Source organism: Anguilla anguilla, chromosome 3 (genome assembly GCF_013347855.1).
Source record: "Anguilla anguilla isolate fAngAng1 chromosome 3, fAngAng1.pri, whole genome shotgun sequence".
Classification (NCBI taxonomy): domain Eukaryota; kingdom Metazoa; phylum Chordata; class Actinopteri; order Anguilliformes; family Anguillidae; genus Anguilla; species Anguilla anguilla.
This window is the reverse complement of record NC_049203.1, coordinates 53,926,330-53,949,794: the sequence shown is the minus strand read 5'-3', so window position 1 is coordinate 53,949,794 and position 23,465 is coordinate 53,926,330. Positions and strand designations below refer to the sequence as shown.

At 43.7% G+C, this 23,465-nt stretch overlaps 1 protein-coding gene across 1 annotated transcript; it reads right to left on the bottom strand.

Annotated features, from left to right (window-relative positions):
* Positions 1 to 743: 743 nt before the first annotated feature.
* Positions 744 to 23,446, bottom strand: LOC118222838 (exocyst complex component 1-like). Its single transcript, XM_035408727.1, has 17 exons — positions 23,301 to 23,446; positions 21,243 to 21,367; positions 18,194 to 18,353; positions 14,354 to 14,541; positions 12,236 to 12,463; positions 7,773 to 7,905; positions 6,115 to 6,224; positions 5,752 to 5,898; positions 5,100 to 5,202; positions 4,791 to 4,864; positions 4,154 to 4,252; positions 3,470 to 3,519; positions 2,995 to 3,292; positions 2,627 to 2,810; positions 2,279 to 2,478; positions 1,785 to 1,979; positions 744 to 1,156 (listed from the first exon to the last, which is right to left on the bottom strand). Exons 1-17 carry the CDS (start codon positions 23,428 to 23,430, stop codon positions 992 to 994), a joined length of 2,589 nt encoding a protein of 862 aa, XP_035264618.1. The 5' UTR covers positions 23,431 to 23,446; the 3' UTR covers positions 744 to 991.
* Positions 23,447 to 23,465: the final 19 nt, after the last annotated feature.

Below are 23,465 nucleotides of genomic sequence, written 5' to 3'. Positions count from 1 at the left end.
TTGCTGCATATGACAGCGAAATGGGAGTTTTTGCTATCGGATATGTTAGTCGAGCATTAGTCAACAGCTGTTGCTGTGTTGTTTTGTTGGTGTGTGAGATTCGTCATCTTGAAGGTGTAGGTGGGGTTGAGAGCAGAGGAGACGCTTTTGATTGTAAACACAGGAGCAAGGTAAGGAAAGAAGTCCTTCATAGTATGCCTTCAAAATGCACACACAGCATATTAGAAACCATACCACCACACTGCTATGAAAGTGCTCAAGGAGGGAACTGAGTCCAAATCTCAGCCAAGGAGCCTGGAGCCTGCCAGGGGCCCCAGGGTTCAAAGACATGGAGGATAATAAGAGACTCCAAATTGTCCTTGGGGTACGAATGTGTGAGTGAATAATGTGTGGGCACCGTGATGGATGGGTAATTTGTCCAGGGTGCATTCCTGCCCCTCAATCGATGTCCACCGAAATAGCCCCTATCCCCCCCCACCTCCAGCAAACTGACCAGGGGCAAGCATCCTAAATAATGGTTGAATGGATGGACAGATCATGAGGGAAGGGAAACAGACCTGCAGGAGCAGTGCTGTGCATGCCCCATGCTTAGAGGACATTGGCAAATTGTGGTCTGCAAGTACTCCCCCTGTGGTTTGACGGTGGAGTTGCAAAGAAAATACTGTTTGCGATATTTTGCTAGCTGGTATGTTGTTGTGTTGATTTTTGGGGCTTTGCTCAGACACACAGGCATACCCATGCAATTGGTAATTGTACACAGGTTTATTTCTACAACACCCATCAAATATACATTTTATTTTGTTGAAATATAAACATTTAAATGGTGCATCAAGATCTCTATGCCTATCAGTGGTCAATGTATAAAAAAAAATTTAAAAAAAGCTAAAATGTGGGAATCAGTGGTGTCAGGCATAGTACTGTCATACTGTATCTGAGATGTTGAATTGAGAGTTTCTCTGGAAACGTGACTCCAGTGCCGCTTCTCTTCCTTTCAGGTTCCCCTTTTGGCGTTCTCGCTGATAGCGCGGAAGAACTGCTGCACGTCTTGCTCGCCGAATTCCAGCGAGACTCCAGCTCCAGGGTAGCACCGGCCAACGATGCTCTCGAACCCGCGACACTGAGCCACAAAGTCCTGCTGCATATCTCTCCACACCACCTGAGGGGCGTGTGTGTGGGGACAGTTTAATTTCTTGCAAGCACTGTTAAAGCCTATCTCAACTGCTTTCTGCTTTCGTGTTCTAGCCTGTGCTAGCAAACCGATACACTATCAAAAAATACAAGCATGGTTTTGTTAAACCATACAATACCAAATACAAATACTGGGCTCCACAATTAAGAGTGTCTCCCACCCCCCCCCCACCCCCCCTTATGGGAAGGACACAGCAACATAGCTTGAAACATTCTGTCATAAAGCAGGCAAGATAGAGAAATGGTTGTATCATGAAAACATTTAGCCGACTGCATTAATGTGATGAGTTTTACCACTGAATAATGGGCCTGCACACTGCTGAGTAATTGTCTCAGTTATCAGAGCGACACTTAGCCAGTCTGAGACGAGCCTGGTACATCAGCACAAACAGTGTGTCAGCTACAGATAACTGCTTTTAATTAGTTTTTTTTTCTTTTTGCTGCCAGTTGTGTTATTAGAGTCTCGTGTTGGACTTTTTTTTCCACGAAGGAAATTTCAAGAACTGCATTATGGCAATAGGCAGACCGGTTTAAAGAGGTTCCAAGATGGCTGCCTCACCCGAGAGCAGCAGCTGCCGTGGCAGAGGCTAGGTTACCTGCAGCAGGGCGGGGTCCTCGCTCAGTTCTCGCCCCATCTTCTTGTGCAGCACCTCCAGGGTGCGCTGCACCTCCTGGCCAGACTGCTGCGCTGTCAGCCTGCGCAGCTCCTGTTTGCTGTAAGCCAGCTGGAAGCACACCTCCTCCTCCCGCACACCGTGAGCCAGGCAGCCCCGCACCCCGTCCAGGAAGTCCTGAAAAGGGAGGCAGTCAGCTGCTCTTTCACTCTGTGCTTTGGAATGTCCTACTGGAACTGTTCCTCTGCAATGCTTTCCTTAACTATATTGCCTTGATTCCCATTTTAACCCATATTAACACTTTACACCCGTGACTGCCGTCTGTGTGCTTGTGCACACACAAACCTGACCCACATGTCCAAATCTGACCTAACCATTTAGTTTGTGTCCGAGCATGTGTGTGTGTGGCCTGTAAGTGTTTGTACTGGCTGTTAGGCTTAGAGACCTGAACGCCCCTGCACGTTGCGCACACTCACGCTCAGGCGCCCGAGGGGTTGGCCCAGGTGGGAGCGGACGTATTCCCGCACCAGCAGGGCCATTCTCTCCTTCACCTCTTCCCTCAACGGCGCGAGCTGCGGCAGCCCCACGCGCCCCAGGAACCCTGCCAGCCGGTGGAAGTTCGGCAGCTTCACCACCAGGGGGCTGCAGCGACTGCTCTGCCCTGGCAGGCTGTCCACTGCCAAACCCGGGACAGAAGGGCAGTCACTACTCAGTAACTCAATAAACGTGAGCTTGTTTCATTTAAAAGATTCAAAGTTCTGAAAACCGACAATCTCAGATAAGTAAAACGGTGTGTATGAGCTGCCCTCAGCTGCTGTACTCACGGGTCTGAAAGGCCGTGGTAAAGAGCTGGGCGTAAGCTTTATCCAAACCCCAGCGTTGCTCTGAGCCGCCCAGCACTGTCTGCCCCTCTGTCACAAACTCCTCCAGCCTGGGCACAAAGGGCAGGATCCCCGCCCGAGCCTTCTTTAGCCCCCGCATGCTCTCCATCTCCCTGCACAGAGACTCCTGAGGGAACAAGGCCATCAGCACAGAGACAAACCAGGCCATTACACAGGGATGCGGAGAAAGCAAGAAGTAGAGTGTGTATTTCTCTGTCACAGCCGCACATGCTGAGAGACAGCACGCTGCTCAGTGCAGCTCATTGACTCTAAAGCAGTCTGAGGAAGGACTGTGCTGCTGATGAACTCACAGTGTACTTGCACAGGCTCCGCTGGCTGTGCTGGATGGCGCACTGCAGCAGGGAGCAGCAGAAGGACGCGGCGGGGTTGTGCCTCTGGCGGGTCAGGCACTGCTGGGCGATCTTCAGCACGCTCAGGAAGCTCAGCGGCTCCTCTTCCTCACAGTGGCTGAGCAGGGACCACAGGCGGGTCTCCGCGGGTCCCAGCACCGCCCGCACGCAGTCCCGCCCCTCGAACCAGGGCTCCGGGGGTCCGGCGCCGACCGAAAATCTGCCCCAACTGTGAGGCCTCCTCTTCTGCCTCAGCTCGCTGCGGGGAGCGAAGACACACGCGGCGACCTGCCATGGTTACTGCTCTTCCGCCTCGGGGAGCAGACCCCTCACCGCGGTCACCCCAGACGCTGGCACGCAGGAGACAGCGTTTGCGTTTCCACAGCCAGATGATCACACGCCCCCCACCCATCGCCGCGGCGGGAACGTTACTCACGCGCAGATCTGAGCCTGGTCGATGGCACTGCCCCTCCTGCCGGCTGGAAACTGCAGGGACACAAACGACTGCAAAGTCATTCTTTGCTTATTAAACGGGTTGCTATTCTCCGCGTGCCCTCCCGCGGTTTGGGAAGCCGCACTGTACATTGGGCCGGTTTGATGACTGTTCGATGCCCTTCGTTAATTTGAGAGGGCATGCATTCTATGCATGTTGTAAGCTGTGTTCTGGCTATATTGGTAGTGCTTAGTTTCCAGAGGGGGGGGGGGGGGGGGGGGGGGGGTAAATCGCTAGTACAGAGAGGCTTCATCAACTCTATGAGACTGGGGTATCATATCCTGTGAATTACTGACCTACATGAACCAATCACTCAGCTTTGCTGTCCGCAGTAATGCAAAGACATGATGATACTTTTAAGACAAGAAAAGCATTTAGACATCAGCCCATTTAAATGCTTGAGTTCAACCCATTTCTCACAGGTTTCATAAGTAATTTAAACATCCTCTATTCCCACATGCATGTGGCTGCATATATATGCTTATTCAGGTTAAATAGCTTGCACAAGGCCACGGCAGCATTGCCCTACTTAACCTTTGAATCTGCAATCTCCGGATTACAAGCCCAGTTCCTTAACTACTGCATTATCTTGCCACCTCCCACTCCCCCGAACAGAGCTCAGCTAACCTCGATCTTCGGGCCGCTGTCCAGGCTGAAGAACGCCGTGAGGAACTCCTGCTCCGCCACACACACCGACTCCAGCTGGATCAGAACCTGCTGCAGTACCTACAGCACACAGGACGCAGAGGCACGTTTCTGCCATTATGGCGCCGAGATTGTTTTCTCAAGCGGGCCCACGCCATCGCCCTAAGGAGGGAGGGGTCTTCCGTGCTTTCAGACCGTCCGCGCGATGAACGATTTGTTGCTTCACTTATGAGTCACAGTAGTCCGTCCACTAGATTAGCTGAAGCGCTTCTGTTCTCTGTGAGGTTTTATTAATGCTGCTGCAGTGTGCTTTCTCTCAATCAAGACTAATTGCGCTGCAGTGCATCTGCTCTCAGCCAGCACTGTGTATCGACTGGCCGTAGCGCTTTTTTGTTAGAATGCACAGGCTGTGTTGCTGCAGTATGTTTTTTCACCCCTCGGTGTGGATTGATTTTATTGCACGAGGACAGTTATGTGGAGCCGGGCTCCGCGCTGCAGTGCAGTACATTTCTTTCTTATTGTGGACGGGGTGGCTCACGGGGTGTATTGATGGCATCGTGGCTGGGTGGAGTGTGTCGTCTGTGGATTTGAGGAAGGGGGTCAGAGATGCGTGACTCACCCTGCTGGCTCTCCTGTCAGACCGTAAGGGCACAAATCCACCACTGGAATCACGGACCATGCAGGGGACTGTCCCTGCAGACACAAACACGCCCAGCCACAGACACAACACTCAGATAAACAAAACGGACCCTGTCTGATACACCTGGGTCCTCCTCACACAGCCAGTTCATAAAATATGTATTTGCTTCACACTGAATGTGGAAACAGAGCTCAAATCATGTTCAGTTTCAATCACAGATTGTTTATTTATTTAGCTATGATTTGTGAGCTTTTTTTTCTAAAACTCGCTGTACCGCAGCAAACTGACCGGCTTTCTTTGTTTCCTTGGAACCTAGCAGCTGTAGTCTTGCAGCATCAAAGAAGTCCTTCATTTGTTTGTCAAACAGCTTGCCAATGTTCTCTGCATACACCTACAAAGGGAGATCAATAACTAATCACTCAGCTTCTCATTTGAGAAACATGAAAAGCCAGTTCACTAATGTTTCCTATAACAAATATTCCCACTGGACTATGAACCCTGTGAACTTGTAAAACTTTAATGGAAAACATTATTGATGTCAAGGTGCTTTTGACCCGGGGCATGGAAATTTGCATGTCATCGGATTGATATGGAGCAGCTTAAATAATTATCCACTAGAGGGCAGTCACAACCTTCTTCACTTCTGCGACAGCACGTCAGTAGGACCCGCAGTCTGGGAAAGAAATAGCGTTTGCCCAAAGCTTAAAATGGGGGTATTTGATTGTAGTAGTTAGAGTGCTCTTTTAGCCTGCAGAACTAAAGGGCTGAACAAGATCTGAAGAAACAAAAGTGAAAAACCGAATTTGAGGTTTCCAGAAGCAGGACTGGAGGCCGATGCTGTTAAACATTACCAAAGTTAAAACTCCTTATGGGTCATGATCCAGTGTGTAAAGGGCACTCTGTCATTCAGAGAGCTCCGGAGGCCTGCTTTGGTTCTGACCTGGATGAGTTGCTGGAAGACCTGGGGGCTGCTTTCTCTCAGCCAGCTCATGAGGGGCGTGTACTCCAACAGCTGCTTGTGAAACTTGGCAGTTTTCAGCAATGTCTCACCCTCCTTTTGGGGTTCCTTCACCAGGCCCTGCGAACACTAATCGGGGCACAGGATCACTCCGACCTGCTGGATGTGCTTCAACTGCGCCTCTGGTACACACTGATGCTTCAGGAAGTCAAAGGTTTGGGTCTGTTTCTCTGTCTGACCCATGAAATACATTACTTTTGCTTTTGCTCGACTTCAGACTTGCTTTTCTACTCTCTGTTTGGCTTTCATTCTTTCATGTGGCTGAGTGAAGGGCGGCCTCTGTACCTGCTGCATCACGGCGTTGTTTATCTGCTGGGTCAGGCGCTGCTCAAAGATCTGACGCACGCTCTCAAACCTGATTAGCTGCTCTGCGACGCCCTGCAGCCTGCGTTGTCCTGGCAACACACACACCATCAGATACACACAAGAGCACACACACACACGCACACACACACACGCAGAGGTTTACAACAGTTAATACAAAAAGAAACTGTTATATATCTGTTCTGATTCATGTTTTTCAGCAAGATCACAAAAGGCAAATCCAGCAGGGGTCAAGGAGTGAGTGAGCTAAAGAGCTGATTCAATTCCAGCCAGACTAGAGTAAAACCAGATTCGTATTTTTGACAGAATGGAAAATTCGCTCACTCCATCATTCCTCACTCCTTAAGCAATTCCTGTTTTTCTGACTCATTCATTAAGTTACAGAATAACAACAAAAGCAAAAACTTTCGTCACTTAATTCCAAAGATAATGGTAAAAGAGTAACGGCATGAATACATTAGTGACCAGTTGATTTCTGTCAGCAATCACAGGCTTCACTTTGTTTGCGGCACATCCGAGTTTATGCATGGAATTCCTGTTTCTTACACTCCTAAAATCACTTGCTATTGTCCACATGTTAACTTGTCCTCCAGCTGTAGGTTAATGCTCACTTCTCTCTCAGTTCCACCAGTTTATTTCTCCAAGCCAAAAAAACTAAAAGCACACTGATGTCATTTTAGCATTGCCTTAAATACCCCTGCTATGTGATTAATGTAATTCTCTTTTTGCATGTCCTGGCTTTTCAAAATGCACAGCAGCCTCCTGATTGTTTGAAAGGGTAAAGCCGTGACTGTTGGCTCCAGGGTACAACCAGGGTACGGGACATCAAAACGGCCGATCTAGAGAGGCCAACCTTTCAAAACCTGACAGGAGGTCAGCAGGGACTTGGATATTATATTCCTTTTCTTTTCTGAGTCACACAAATGCAGACAAATCGTTTGCAAGGTCGAGAGTTTAATCCCTCAACCCCCACTCCCCTCCCAAAAAAACGAATAATAATAAAAATAAAAATTCTTACTGAGTCTGTTTCATAAGAGAAAAAGTCAATACAAGGAGTGGTGGAGAGGTATTGAAAATGATGAGTAAAATCGAGTGAGTTGAACTTTGAAACATTGAAGCCTGGATAGAATCCAGTCTTTTGAATACCTGCTCCTTCTCCCTCTGTACGGTGGCAGCCCCATTGGGGAGTCACAGGCCACAGATCTGCACAGACTTCTTCTTTCTCTCACTCTCTCTGCCTCTGGGTATCTGCAGAAAACTTACTATGATGGTGACCTTCGTGCCTTTCACGTTCCACGCTCGGCAAATCGAAATGCATTTTTTGCTGGAGTGGAGGAGAGGGATTTACTACAGCCTGCATGATAAGGTTAGATTGCCTTGCCATGCTGTGCACATTTTCGGAGTGCATAAACAGCAATGGGAGATCCGGGGTCAAGACTTTCTGGCCTAACCAGGGTGTATACCTCCCATCAAAAGCCCAAAGCCTAGAAACAAACCTGTATAATGATGTTGCAGATGCAGAGTGTGTCACACCATGATCAGTGTAATTACGATCAGCTGTTGCAGGTGAGTGTTACGCTGTGCTCAGCTGAAGCAGGGAAAGATTACACAGTGAGTACCTGCTGTAAGAGGAGTCTTGCTGCATTGGGACAGTGCTGTGACTGCTCTGGCACAGGCCTTAACTTGTTCCTTATCCTCCAGGTCCCCCTCGGTGAGAACGCGCAAGTGATCCTCACTCAGAGTCAGTCCATCCTGCAGAAAACAGCTGAGTCACATAGTTTCTTCTGGACAGACTCAGCGCTGAGTCACATCTCTGCAGCACAGACTCTGCTGAGTCACATCTCTGCAGCACAGACTCAGCGCTGAGTCACATCTCTGCAGCACAGACTCAGTGCTGAGTCACATCTCTGCAGCACAGACTCAGAGCTGAGTTACATCTCTGCAGCACAGACTCAGAGCTGAGTCACATCTTCACAGCACAGACTCAGAGCTGAGTCACATCTCCACAGCACAGACTCAGAGCTGAGTCACATCTCCACAGCACAGACTTAGAGCTGAGTCACATCTCTACAGCACACACTCACAGCTGGGTCACATCTCTATCAGCACAGACTCAGAGCTGAGTCACATCTTCACAGCACAGACTCAGAGCTGTGTCACATCTCCACAGCACAGACTCAGAGCTGTGTCACATCTCCACAGCACAGACTCAGAGCTGAGTCACATCTCTACAGCACACACTCACACCTCGGTCACATCTCTACAGCACAGACTCAGAGCTGAGTCACATCTCCACAGCACAGACTCAGAACTGAGTCACATCTCTGCGGCACAGACTCAGAGCTGAGTCACATCTCTACAGCACAGACTCAGAACTGAGTCACATCTCTGCAGCACAGAGTCAGAGCTGAGTCACATCTCTACAGCACAGACTCAGAACTGAGTCACATCTCTGCAGCACAGACTCAGAACTGAGTCACATCTCTGCGGCACAGACTCAGAGCTGAGTCACATCTCTGCATCACAGTGTCACAGTTTTTTTTTCATTGAAACAAACAGGTGGGCTGATCAGAATACAGTGCCGGAACACACAGGTGGGACAAGTTAGTGGGATTATGTGCCTGTGCTTTAATGGACATGGCAGACTGATGGAGCAACTGGGCCAATGAACAATGCAGATTATTACATGTGACTGGATTACTGGATTAGCTCATAATTTTCCAAATTATGAGCTAACATTTGTTTAATAGAGGATATTTTTGTAAGCATAAAGTGCTCTCCCAAAATCCAGTCTACTGTGAAGCAATGACACAGGGGTTGCTTTTACCTGCACTTAGAGTTTGGAACTCGAACCAAGTCCATCATTCACTGCCCTGAGGTAGACGTGGGTGGCTCAAGCATGTCTTTTTCACATTGCTCCTCAGTAGACAGTAGCAATGGTGTGCTTTATATGTGGATGAAAGTATGCATAAAATAAACCTTTTAAATTTGCATCTCAATGACAGTGTCTCCTGCAGTGTCCCTATTGTCTGAGTCTCAGTGTTCAGCTTCAGATGCTCCGTGTCGGAGACGTAAGAGGAAAGGGAAAAGCAGAAGTGAACCACGGCTATATTAGACCCTGTTCTTTACGAAGCTACAGCCAGGGTCTTTGTTAACGCAGATCTTGGAGAGTAAGTCGAGTGTGTGGGAGTGCGCTCTTGGCACTATGGCACTGGAACGGACTGCCAGAAATGTTTTTTTTGTGCATCTGCGATCCTTTCATTACATATCAAAACAGCAATGACGCATGCTATAAACCAAATTATTTGAGTTATTCTGACTGGGATTATTATAGCATTAGCGTAATACTGCCATTAGTATTACACAATATTCAATTATTAAATAAGGTCATTATTGTTAAATTAGTTATAATAGTAGTATGTACTGTCCAACACGTCCTCATCCTAATCAAATTACAGTTCACCATTGAAATATATATGTTTTAAACAGATGGCCTTTACTGAAGACATTCAGGCTGACCCAATCAAAGCATCAAACCTAAGAATCAACTGCCAACCATTGCACTCTAGTCTCAATATTCAGAATGACTGATAAAACAACTACTCAAATAGCTCAACTGGATTGCAATAAATACACATGACGACCAAATTCATATGTAAACCGATTGCAGTCAGACTCCCTGTTCCTCAAAAGTATGCACTTGTTATGATGCATTGATCGCAGCACATCATAATGGCAATGGGATTTTACACACAGCCACAAGGAGGCCAATAGAATACATATGGACATTTGAGTATAAATAATTTAAATAAAATGTATCATCTTACCACATTACATTACTACGTTACCGATACAGCTACATGTACCGCTACTGTTTTTTAGCCACCAAAGAAAGACATTTCTCATGAAAAAATTCCAAACTCCAATTTCTGACAACCAAGAAAAGGGCTTTATAGTGAGAGGTAAATATCTTCTTAGAGTGAGATATACTGTTCATAGCTAACCTGAGAGAAAGCTGTTGAAGCATAGTAATACTGTAATAAAGATGATGTGTTTGCATGGTCAGACTCAAGGAAAATATCAGGTTTCCCCAATGGGACCCATTTCAGCCCAGGAGTTATGGAACTATTGCTCAAACAATTTCAGCTTCTTCCATCCATCCTACTTGTACAAGTGAAAGATGATGAAAAGGCAGTCACCCCGAAATACCCCCCCCCCCCCACCACCCCCAGGAGGCCCTTGTCCACAGACTATACACTGCCAATGTTCCCAAATACATGGCTTTAAAAAAGCTTCACCGTGAAGCTCAGATATGGTGATAAACACAGATCTATTTGTTAAGCTTCCGATGGCTGTCATTATGCCATTACTGACTGGATGCGCCAGTACACACTGTGTGTAGGTGTGTAGGCGAATCAGGCTGACTAATAGGAGATATTCCCTTAATCTGGGCTGCAGTTTAAAAATTGTGTGCATCTGTCAGTTATTAATGTTTAAATGGTGAAAAAATTAGTTTATGAAAAAGTCATTTTGGACATATCTAAAAAGAATTACCATTGGTAAAAATGATGAATGATGAAATGTTTCCATATTGGGAAATATGGAAATATTAGCACAAAAGGTTACAATCAATACTGTCATTAATTTATATATGGCCAATCTTTTCCTTCTTCTTAGTAACACATTTACTATCACCTATTAACATTGACTAACCTGAATAATGGACATGACCGGGCCTTAAATTAAATATATGAGGCTTGAATTAAGGAACTTTCCTAATATAAAACCAATAACTGGCAGAAAAATTTGGCTAATTTAGTCCTTCAATTTAAAATTCAAATGGAGCTGGACAAGTGACAGAATATTTTATCGAGCTAAGACTGTGTATACAGGATGCCTTTGACAAGAGCTTCCCATGATGTATACTCCGGCTAAAAATAAAAATTGAAATTAAATAAATGTGCTTACTCTTGGTTTCAGGCATGTCTATCTTAACAGAGAGAGGAAGACACATTAAAAGGAGAACCAAGCCACCCCAAAAGAGAAAGCATGAATCATGAATAGGCAACCAGTGATAAGAAAAAAAATGGCTGCCATGAAATCTGTAGCAAGTGTATAGTCAAATATGCCCACGGGATTAGGGAATGGCTGTTATCTGACTGAGGATGAAAGAAATTTAAAATATTTTAGCATCCTCTTATGAATACCACCTGTAAGCACCATGACATGCTGATGTATAATAATTGTTTTCAGTTCTTGTCTCACTTAAGGAAACGTAAGGACATTTAAGGAAAAATCAAAAACATTTTCAGCAATGTGCATTCCATCAGGGGACACTGATGCACTGCTGCAAGTGTACGTCAGATTTAATGACCTACCTGTCAATTTAGGCACTGTAGCTATAAATAAGTTAAACACTATCTTGGTTGTAGCCTCTGAAAAAAACATACCTCCTTTTTTATAATGAAATATGAAATGTGTTGATAGTAATGACTATACTTTTTTTGGCTACACTCAATTCTGGCAGTGGGGACAAACTTTGCATACTGGTTTATTTTGCATTTAATGGATTTGGTTTTGATTGCAAGGTTCAATGAACAGTTGGCCATATTGAACAGTTCTAGTTAATCAGCTGTTTTTCATAGAAATAGCTGCTAGAGCTGCCACTGAGCTTATTAAATGATTCAGTAAGGATGTTTATTTTGTGTGTTTAGCTCATTTGTACTCCTTAAAGAAATCAGTGCAGCTGTCATTAAGCCTAATTAGTTGTGAGGCTCCTAATAAAATCATATCTCAGTAATCACATCTCATGTCTTTGTTTAAGAGATACAAAGTAACAGAAACATGCATTTCCTTTCTGTTGTGGTTTTCTGGACGCATAGACAAATACATACTAAAGCAAACAGCTCCAGAAATGTGTGCTCTTGAAAATATACAATTGACTGCTCAATGGTATCCTTTAAATGAAAGATACTTGGACCATTGTTGGACAAACAGTATACATTAGACCAACACTATCCATGCATAGGAAATGATTCATTATTTGGCTAGCATAAGCAGTACTGTATTGATTCCTCCTCACCACCAGGTGGCACAGCTCAGTGCGCAGCTGTCTGCGGTTGTGGTCCACATGTTGCAGCAAAGCGCCGTACGTGTAGAGGTTCTCCATCTGCCTCTGGACGCTCCGGAGCTGGCGGTCATGTTGGGACAAGGCCTCCTCTATGTGCCCTAGCTCCTCCAGGGCCTCGTCCACCAGGCACAGGAGCTGCCCTGCCTGTGACTCTGAAGCCATCATGGCCTGCACGTTCTCCTGTGGGAGGGGAAGAGTAGGGGGGAGGAAGAGCTTAGCATTCACTGATTCTGAGTGATGGGCCATTATGCTATTGTTATTCAAGGCCATTCACTGTCATAGTAAGCATAATATAAAAATGCTATAATCCATGTTCTGACACATCAACATCAGCTGTGCTCTAATATTTTATTTACTACCATGAAAAAAACACAAATAACCTTTAAGACAGTATTAAATATACAATGGTGACTCACTGACAAATGAAATGACTCACTGAAATGAAAGAAAGCAGTGAAAAATAAGAAATAAATGTAAATATTAATACAAATCTTCAATATCTTTATATCATGTGAAAACAACCCACTGTAAAGGTTTTGGTGGCCTCCCTCAAATTGTTATGAAGTTAAATCAGTGTCAAGTCATAATAATTCTTAATCCCAGGCATTGTCATTATGAATCCCAATTTGTCACTGTTACTCAAATGTATGAAAAAAATTGTACTCCTAAATATACCCTGATATACGTCTATATTTTCTCATCATGGTCACGATCCTCAAATTTGCAGTTACATACTCAGACTTATGCTTATGGTGCGCAAATGCATGATGAAGGGACTCAAAATTGCAAGAACTGTTACTTGCCCCACCCTTAAGACTAAGGCCCGAAACATACCGTACGCAAGTACGCCAACGCAAATGACTAACTGACGCACTGCAAACGCACGGCTCAGTTGCACATACTCAACATGCATTCTCATGTCCATGAGGAAGTAATAAACCCGAGTCCTCAAGGGGGCGATCCAGGACAGTTGTGAAAGACTAAGCGGAAAGAATAACAAATTGAAGACGGCTCCATCCTGTTGTTACCGGCTATAATTCCCCTCACTGCGATGCTTGAAACTGCAGCTTGTGCTTCCGTTTCAGGTGCCACATTTTAGAACGCAATGACGCGTAAAACCAATTTTGCGCAGCCAGACATGTCAGCATTCGAGTACTTAAGTAGGGTATGTTCATAGCCTAATGGTTTCCCTAACCCTAACCCCAACCCTAATTGTAAACCAAAGACGAATGATAGGCCTAAGAGTCATCTCAAATATGGGACTTTTCCATTAAAACAAATGAAAAACAACATAAATATTATCAGTTCAACAAATAAAACACAGGGAAATCTGGTTGAAGTAATTTTTTTAACAAATGGATTTCACTGAAAAAAAAAACCCAATAGGACTATCATTTTAGGCCCCAACAGTGAAAACTTTGGTTGAGCAAATCAAGAACAAACTAGTGTTGACACTGGTTGTCAGTCTCACACCCTCACGCTCACCCCCACACCCCCTTGCCAAAACCCTAGCTCCACCCGTGGTTGACTGTGCATATTAAATATCCTGGCACTTATTTAAGTCGCTGAGAGCTATGTATTTCTCAGTATCTAGGCCACATTTGTAATCAGGCTTTCTAAATCTGTCCATCTAATCATCTCCTGGTTTAATTGGCTTAATGAATTTATCCTGCTTCACCTCAACTGATATGCAGTGCTTGTTGTGGCACAACATACTCCACCCCTTCACTGTAAAGCACTTTGAAATCCATTGGTAAAACCTGAAAGGGGTTATTTAAATGCACACAGCAACGCCTACATGTCCAGTCCTACGGAACTCACTGTAAAAAGACAACGAAAAAATGATGTCACTTTTATAATTAAAAGAGAAGGTATCACAATATATTTGCATTTGTCTATTTTTCTGTTGCGTTTTCCGTTCAGCTTTTTAAAAAATGATTTTGTACGTTATTTAACTTTCTGTAATCATAATAAAACGTCTAAATAAACTATGAAACAACAATGCTTCTCTGGAGGGACATAGAAATGCACTCTTTCCGCGCTCAGCCTCGGTGCGCTCCAGCTTTTCACCTGGTCCATGTTGGCCAGGCTGGTATGCAGGGCCTGTGAGAAGGCCTCGGCGTCAGACATGGCCAGCTCGCTCTCCTCCATGAGCTGCTGCACGCTGGCTGCCTCTCGTGCCGTCAGTTCTTGAAAGCCTTCCTCCTCCTCCTCCTCCTGCTCCTCTGACACCCTGCAATGCTGCCATGGCAACACCTCTGTAAATCACAACAGGGAAATGTGAAGACAGGAAGAGATAGCTTCTGTACGCAAATTACCAGAAACAAATTAATATCTGAGCATGAGGTTCTGTACGCAATCTACCAAGAAACAAATTAATATCTGAGCATGAGGTCCTGTACGCAAACTACCAAGAAACAAATTCATATCTGGGCATGAGGTCCTGTATGCAAACTACCAAGAAACAAATTAATATCTGAGCATGAGGTCCTGTATGCAAACTACCAAGAAACAAATTCATATCTGAGCATGAGGTCCTGTACGCAAACTACCAAGAAACAAATTCATATCTGAGCATGAGGTCCTGTATGCAAACTACCAAGAAACAAATTCATATCTGAGCATGAGGTCCTGTACGCAAACTACCAAGAAACAAATTCATATCTGAGCATGAGGTCCTGTCGCAAACTACCAAGAAACAAATTCATATCTGAGCATGCGTTTCTGTGCCACGTACATTTTCGTTGACTGTTTATTTGGTAAATGCCTGAAGTGATTTTGAACAGTTATCTGGATGAAATACAATGTGTGTCTGACTCAGTGAATAGTACTACACTAACATGCCAAAAAAAGCCTGATTTATCATCTAGGTCTTCACAGCCCATGTGAGATCGATAAATGTCTCTGTTCTTGTAGACAGTATCCATCTGCTATAGCAGATCTGGGTATGTGTGCTTGTACGTGATGAGAGGAGGAATATGAGATTCTAATATTGTTCTGGTGGATTAATAATGAATCTCTTTCATTAGAAATGAAGCCAGAACAACAAAATTAACATGCAAATGAATGAAGAAAACCTGGCAATTCTCTCTTTCCAGACCTCTGCAGCTGGGAGCAGAGCTGAGTTTGCTTATTACCCTTTCACAACAAAAAGAAAGTCGCACACTCATATCAAAATTCCCGCGGGCAAATGGGTGGAGGAGCAGAGCGCCATTTGCTTGATATCATACAGATACGTACAGTGCTACAACGCCCTGTTGGGGAAAAAAAACTCTTTCAGCTCCACTAGCTCATTTCCACCATAGCCCCAAATCTAACTAGGCCACTGTTTTCATAACTGCCATTCTTCTTAACCAGGTTCATTGATTTGCACATATTTTTCTGAGGATTCAATTGGAGCTCAGGTGTTTTGCTGCAACACTTGTCATTTGCAGATGCTTTAAGCAACAACGGGTTGCAAAAAAGAGATGGGTAAAGCTACAATCAGAGACAGACAAAGCTACAATCTTTAGCATTCTCATATATTGCTACACTTGCCCATGCCATTGCTTTAAAAATCAGGTTACAGGGAAAACATACATGTTACTTTGATAAATATACTATGCAAGGTACATGTAATTATAAGAACAGAAAAAATGATGGTGGAGAGAAATGATACCAGTGCTTTTTTTGGTCGTCTGACACTGCTCAAAATACATTAGGATGTGCCCTTACACCTGGAATTATTTTATATTTTGCTATGAAACCATTCCATCACACTTCTATATGACCGTGCAGCCATATCTCAGTGGTAATATGCAGTCGTTAGCTCCTCACCCCCATAATTGCAGTGATTATGTGTCCTGCTGAGGAGGAGCTAGGCCAGAACAGCAACCACACAAACAGCACATTAGTAAGCAGCCTGTTTCTGTTTTCCGGTCTTTTTTTTCTTGCTGATGCGCTGATTAAATTTATGCTTTACTGATCCAGCATGGTGATTTCAAAATTATTTAGACTTTTTGCTTTCCCTACTGCAAATTACAGCGGCAGCATAGTTACATGATGTACTATACCTGCATTCATTTTTGGACTATTTGTGTATCTATCCTGATGCATCTTGGGAATAACATGATGTGCATGTGTCTTGAAAATAACTACACCTTAAAAACGTACTGGTCTGGTAGCACTGACTCTCTCCCAACTGCAAATCGACAGCTGATTGTTGTCAGTCCACAATAACTATATTTGAATAATAATAGCAGAGAGTTCAGTTAACTTGATTCTGAGCTTTTTCAGGTCCAGGGAATGCTCCTGGTCACCACTGTTAAAACACATTACATATTAGTACCAAGAGAAATACTCTGGCAACTGTTGAATGTATCATGGTACCATTTCATCACACCATGATTGCATTTATTTGCATAAGATGAGCATTTGACCAGGATAGGAATGGAGAACAGCATGGTAACTTTAGATGCTAGGATCTGACAGCACCATAATCTGATTGAAGGTTGAATCTATGCAGCTTACCATTTCAGGATACATGCTGTTATGTGTGGGACCAGTACTCTATCTAGATGCAATCCTTGCAGACAGAGTAAAGCTGAGAAAACCCTCTCTACCTCATATCTACTTACAATCTAAAAGCTTAAAAAAATATAGACATCTTAAACTGCTTTGCACATAAAACGAAGTTTAAAAAAAAACAATTTGTCAGAAGTGGTTTACAAAAGAAAAACAACTGAAGGTAAAAATTACTGTAAAGAGATGTCAGGCTAAAACCTTACTTGAAGCACACCCATAATTAATTGATACGTACCAATACATTTCTGACTAGACACCCAGTGAAAGACAATTAAATGCTAAAGGTGGGCAAAAAAAGCACTTACAACACACAGACTAAAATTACAATCCTCTCCTTGCACGTAGGTGCAATTGTAATACAGCATTAGTTATACCGATAAAGGCCGTTGAATAATTTAAAAAGCTTCCCAATATACAAAGCATTTCTATTTAAAAAACCATATGCAAATCCAAAATCACAGGTTTCCCCATCTAGAGCCACACCATCTGGCAATTTCTCTACATTTTAGACAGAACACGTCTCTTCAGCAAATTAGCTTAACTACACTTCACAATTCCAATTGGATTAATGCATCTGTGTCCTCCTCATCAAACCACACTGCACATGAGCTGATCTCATCATCTCTATCACCAGAAAAGGATTGTGGGAAGAGGTGAACATTTGCAAAGTATGGACAGATTTTCCACTGGCTCTTAAACGGTCGGTGGAAGGAAATTTGACTCAGCGTGCCTTAGAACAAGAATACTTCACTTCAGTTTGGATGATGGTTAGTCCCAATACCTATTCAACAATACCAGCAAATTAGAGTAGGTGACAGCAAGTCAGAAGGCATGAACTTGCAGAGGTGCAGGACCTTTCACGGGAACATGTTCACAAAAGGAATATCGTCTGAATACTCTATGGTGGCATTGGGAATATGTTGGACAAACTGACCAATAGCTCAGATTTGGGCATGCAGTAACTTGTTTCATCAGGTGCAGTTGGTTCCTTTGGAGCTGAACTTGGTGCACTTATTCTTAAATTTTATTCTTAAATTTTATGTGCAGTACACGGTGTGTCTGTATTCTCTATCAGACCCGCATATCATTCAGCGAACAGCCACAGCAGGCAAACAGTGAGCCCAGTAAAAGTGGACTGAACAAACAAAGATGAATATGCTGGAATGCTGAATTCACTAAAAGATTTACTAGTGGAAACAATGCAAGCCTAAACATTTTTTAAAAGTCATATGAAAGTGCACCATGCAAGTCACTTGCAAGAGATTGACTTTGTGTGCCTGTGGCCTCTATCAACCACTCCACAGGTGACTGCACAGTGGAAGTTGGTGGTGGAAACCATGGTCCTACCATCTAAGATGTCTGGAGAGATGTTGACAAACTTGACCCTCTCCTGCAGGTAGCGCTGGTTGATCTTCCACAGACATGCGACAAAGGCTCTCTTCTCCAAGGGGCTGCTGGTCTCCCACTGGTAAACCTTGTCCAGGTGCAGGTGGAACTCAGCTGTTTCCTACCCAATCACAGAGAAGCTCTCGTGAGTCCAAGCAATGATATGCGGCCTGGCGTCTGCCATCAGGCAGGTGGAGATAGCGTAGGTCTCTAAGTATGTGAGCCAAGCCGGTGACAACTAGAGTGCTGTTAGATGTTACATTTTTATTGCCTCATTCAAGCCCTGCCAAAAGACATAAATGCCAAAGCACTGTGCCCAGACAAAGTGGAGATTGGCTAAAATAATTTTCACAGCGTGATGAGTCTGTTAGACTCAGATGTGGACAAAAAGCCAATGTTATCTGCATGGAAAGCGGTCTCCCCTCAGTCAGAATGATGAGGAGGACAGAGCATGATTGGAGGCCTCCCTCAGGCTGACTGTTTCCCCTGCCTGTGGTTCTGAATTTAATGGCTGTGGCTCTGGGAGATTTGGAATGGACCTCATTCTGCCAACTTACTGGACCCCCATTCCCAGCTTTACACCAACTTTTCTCTAATTTATGATTGGCGAGGGTAATACATTCTGCCAACTGCCCTACGCCCACACAATGTGCCAGACATAGAACTAAAACAGAAAAGCTTCAGATCTAACCCCCTGATGACAACCAATGCATAAATCACTAGAGGGTCAGCAAAACCGCTTCCTCAAAATTTTAGATAGTAGTTCTGTTTTCTGTGTCTCTCAGCCCCTAAATATTTTCTCGTATCTTTAAAGGCAGACGCCAGCCTCAAACAACACACAAATAATTACAAAATGTCTGTGGCATTGTTACAACACACCACAATGTCATGAGAAAAAATGTGTGGAGAAACACTTGACTTGATTTGTAGTTATGTTAATGAAGCCTACAGACAGAACTCTTGCAACTCCTATGTCTCCAGAGTAAATATATTCCATCATTGAGCAGATCTACACCAAGAGTTACATGCATCATTAAAAAAAAATACTTGTTTAATTCATCACTGTGCTAAAATCAGCCTTGAGAATCACTAGCCTAGCACGCAATGTTAGCATAAGCTCATGGACTCTGCACGTTATCAGTACCCGAAAATACTCTGTATTCCAGCCATGAAAAATCTAATGTGACTCACTGTAATTACCCTATCAGATTCCTCTTTGCTGCAGCAGAGAATGAGCTTTTAATCTGACTCCCAATTTTCACAAGATAGTCATGTTTAACTAATTAAAAACAATGTGATATGTTCTGTGTAAGGACCCACACGCAGACCAGGGAAATCCAAAAAACGTTGTCTTTATTCAGTCTGAGGTTCGAAGCCAGGTAATCAGAGAGAGGACGGTGCCGAATCGAGTTTCCAAAAGAATAGTGAAAAAACAGGCAAAAAATCAAAAACCAGGAGATCAGAATGGCGAAGGTACAAAGGGACAGGCAAAAGAGAAGTCAAGGCAAAGCGAAGGTCAAACCAGAAGCAATCAAAAGGGGCAGGCAAACTCGAAGTCGTACAAAGGGGTGTCGCAGGAATCTCGATAGACAAAGGCTTACTAACAATCGGCAATTGAATGAATTCGATCAACATTCTGACACTGAACAGGTGGAGAAGACTGACATTTATACACTGGGGAAGATAACAATCAAGGAGGGGTTAAGTGAGTGAGGGAGGAGTAACAAACAACATCCAGGTGAAGAACATTAGGAAAACTAATTAAGTGACAGGGGACTGACAAAACGCGGACTGGAATCACATAGACCACAATGATAATAGACGGCCTGGGTGAGCAGGTACAAACGCGTGCAGAGAGAGAGAGGTGCAGTCAGAGCAAGAGACAGGTGCAGGCAATTGCAGAACTCAGCGTTAGAGCAGGCTAGAAAGAAAAGGGGCGGAGCTACAGCGCAGCATGGAAAAGGGGAGACTGGTTAATGTATTAGTATAGTGATCTAAACTATCAAAAACCCAAAACTATTGTGTGCTAGTCCATTAGTAATATTCACATGTTAGTATATTAATGAGGTTAGTACTTTACAATCTATAAGTTAGTAAGGATTAGTAGAAATTAGTAAAACTAGAAATAAGTAGGAAGTAAGTAAAAACGAGACTGGAAGGAAGGGGGGGAAACCACGAAAACCCGGAACCACCCGAATAGTGAAATCACACAAGTACAGGGGAGTGAAGCAGCTCAGGGAACACAGAGACAGTACTGGGGAGACAAGTGACCGGGAATTACAGACTACAACACAATGAATATGATGTATCCTTAAAAAGGTTTTTTGGAAAACATCTTGGTTATAATGTTTGCCAAAATATGCATATTTAATTTAACTGAAAAAACAAAGAAAGAAACTTAAAATAATTTGCAATTTTATGCTGTTTTTGAATATATTTTACGATATATTGTACATATTAAATATTATACATTATACTGTATTATATAATATAAAATACATATTTGGCAGTAAATACTCATTTGGCAGTACATGTATGATGTACATATACAATACTTTTGATTACCCTGAAATAAGGCTCAGAAACAGGATGAATGATGTTTATGTTTTTTCTGTTGACTATAGTAGATGTCCCTGATGTTGAGGTCATCCTGTTTTATTAAAAGCGTTATGATTCAGACCTTTGAGTGCTCCAGATCTCCTTATTCCATGGTAGACCCTGAGAAGTAATCAGGGTAATTTCTGTAATTTGGACTGCCCTGGTGAAGCACCAATTTTGTCCTCTTTAATTGGCTGGGCTGTAGTACTTTTGCCATTATATACCGATTAAAATTTTCAGCATGTTAGGATCCTTCATTTGTTCTGCTGAAATGTTTCAGTTTCTGAGAACTGAGAATACAGGAAGTTGAAAAGTAATGAAAGTGCGTTGTGTGATTTCTATTTCAGTGCTCAGTAAAAAAAACAAAAAAAAAAACAGTAAATCATCTTTAAAATATTTTAGCTTTCCTGACCTTGACCGCGTCTTTCCCATCGACGAGGGAGAGTTCACTTGCTGACCAGCGTGAGGATAGCTTGTAATTTCCCCTCAGTCCCTTCACTGTCGCCAGGGACACCGTCCCCCAAGAATCCAAGCTCACTGCAAATGGGTCAGAAAGATTTACGTTACGGAGCAATTTTGCCCCGTATAGGGCCTGATTTGCTAAGACCTTTAGCATGTGAAAAACATTGCAGCACATGCAAAACTAATAACACAATAACACAACCAATGATTGGTGCAAAACAAATACCATGACCAATCATTGGTCATGTTATTGGTTTTGCATGTGCTAAAAGGTTTTTCATGCGCAAAAGGTCATACTAAATCAGGCCCTTACATTTTCAAAAGTATATGGACACCAGAACATCACCCTTATCAACCCATGCATACTTGCTGAATATCTCATTCCAAAACCATGGGCATTAATATGGTGTTGGACCCCCCTTTGCTGTAAGAGCCTCCGCTGTTCTGGGAAGGCTTTCCAGTAGATTTTGGAACATGGCTGCAGGGATTCGCTTCCATTCAGGCACAAGCGCATTAATGAGGTTGTGCACTGATGTTGGGAATAAAGGCCTGGCTTGCAGTGGGCATTCAAATTCATCCCAAAGGTGCTTTATGGGGTAGAGAGCAGGGCTCTGTGCAGGCCAGTAAAGTTATAACCCATCAAACTCAGGAAACCACTTCTTCATGGACTTTGCTTTGGGCACGGGGGCACTGTCATGCTGAAACAGCAAAGGGCCTTCCCCAAACTGTTGCCTCAAAGTTATAAGCGAAAAATTCTCTATAATGTCATTGTGTGCTGCAGCATTAAGATTTCCGTTCACTAGAACTAAGGGGCCTAGCCCAAACCATGAAAAACAGCCCCAGACCATTATTCCTCCTCCACCAAACTTTACGGTTGGCACTATTCTGGCCAGTACAGTTGGCACTATGCGTTCTGCAAAACCCAGATTTGTCCATCAGCCTGCCAGATAGTGAAGCGTGATTCATCACTCCAGAGAATGCGTTTCACCTGCTCCAGAGTCCAATGATGGTGTGCTTTACACCACTCCAGCTGATGCTTGGAATTGTGCATGTTGATCTTAGGCTTGTGTACAACTGCTTGACCATGGATGCCCATTTCATAAAGCTCTTGACGAACAGTTCTTGTTCTGACGTTGTTTCTAGAGGTAGTTTCGGACTCTGTAGCTTTGTGGCTAAGCTGTTGTTGCTCCTATTCGTTTCCACTTTACAATAACAGCCCTTACAGTTGACTGGGACAGCTCTAGATGGGCAAAAATGTGACAAACTGACTGGTTGGAAAGGTGATATCTGAGGACAGTGTCACGTTGAAGGTCACTGAGCCCTTCAGTACAACCCTGCCAATGTTTGTCAATGGAGATTGCATGGCTGTATGCTTGACTGTATGCACCTGTTAACAATGGCTGTGGCTGAAACAGTCGAAACCATGAATTGGAAGGGGTGTCCACATACTTTTGGAAATGTATAATACATATACTCAAATACTCTCTGAATTGTAAATGAGATTCTACATTTCATAATGCCTTGTTAGTATTCTTTCAGTTAACTTGTCAATTAAATTGTTGGTTGCTTGCCAAGTCCCATTTCAATAACAGGCCTACCACTGTGCACAGTTTGTTTTATGAGCGAAGAATGCTTTCATATCAGATAAGCTTATATCTTCAGGCCTTCTCTATGACAAAAGCACCCGGGTGAGATTTTCTAGCCAATGGCCTCCAACTGATTCCACAGGAGTGGTCTCCAAGGAAATCAGACGCATCTTCGCAGAGGCGCGAAAGGCAAAGCTTGATGAGTCAGGTGAGACCTGTAATGTGGCACTGAGTGGGTGGAAGGATGAGTAACCAGTGGAATGGGAGCAGTTGCTCTTGTGACATAAACTGGCTCTTAAACAGATAATCTGTCCCCGGCAGAAAATGCTACAATTCTCTCTTTCCATCTGATACGTGAAGATATTTTGCAGAGAGCTTTTTAATGTATCATTATGGTTTTCTTCTTTGTTTTTTTTTTTTACCTGCAGCGCAAAGAATGGCTTCCTTTTTCTTTTTGCTTGCTTTCCAGACAGAGGACACAGCTAGGAGCCTCTCCTTTTGAGGGGTGAAGATATCTCTCTGGAGATCACTGCGAAGGGAGATCACCGCCATGGCGCGACAAGACGGCACATCAAACCCACGACACG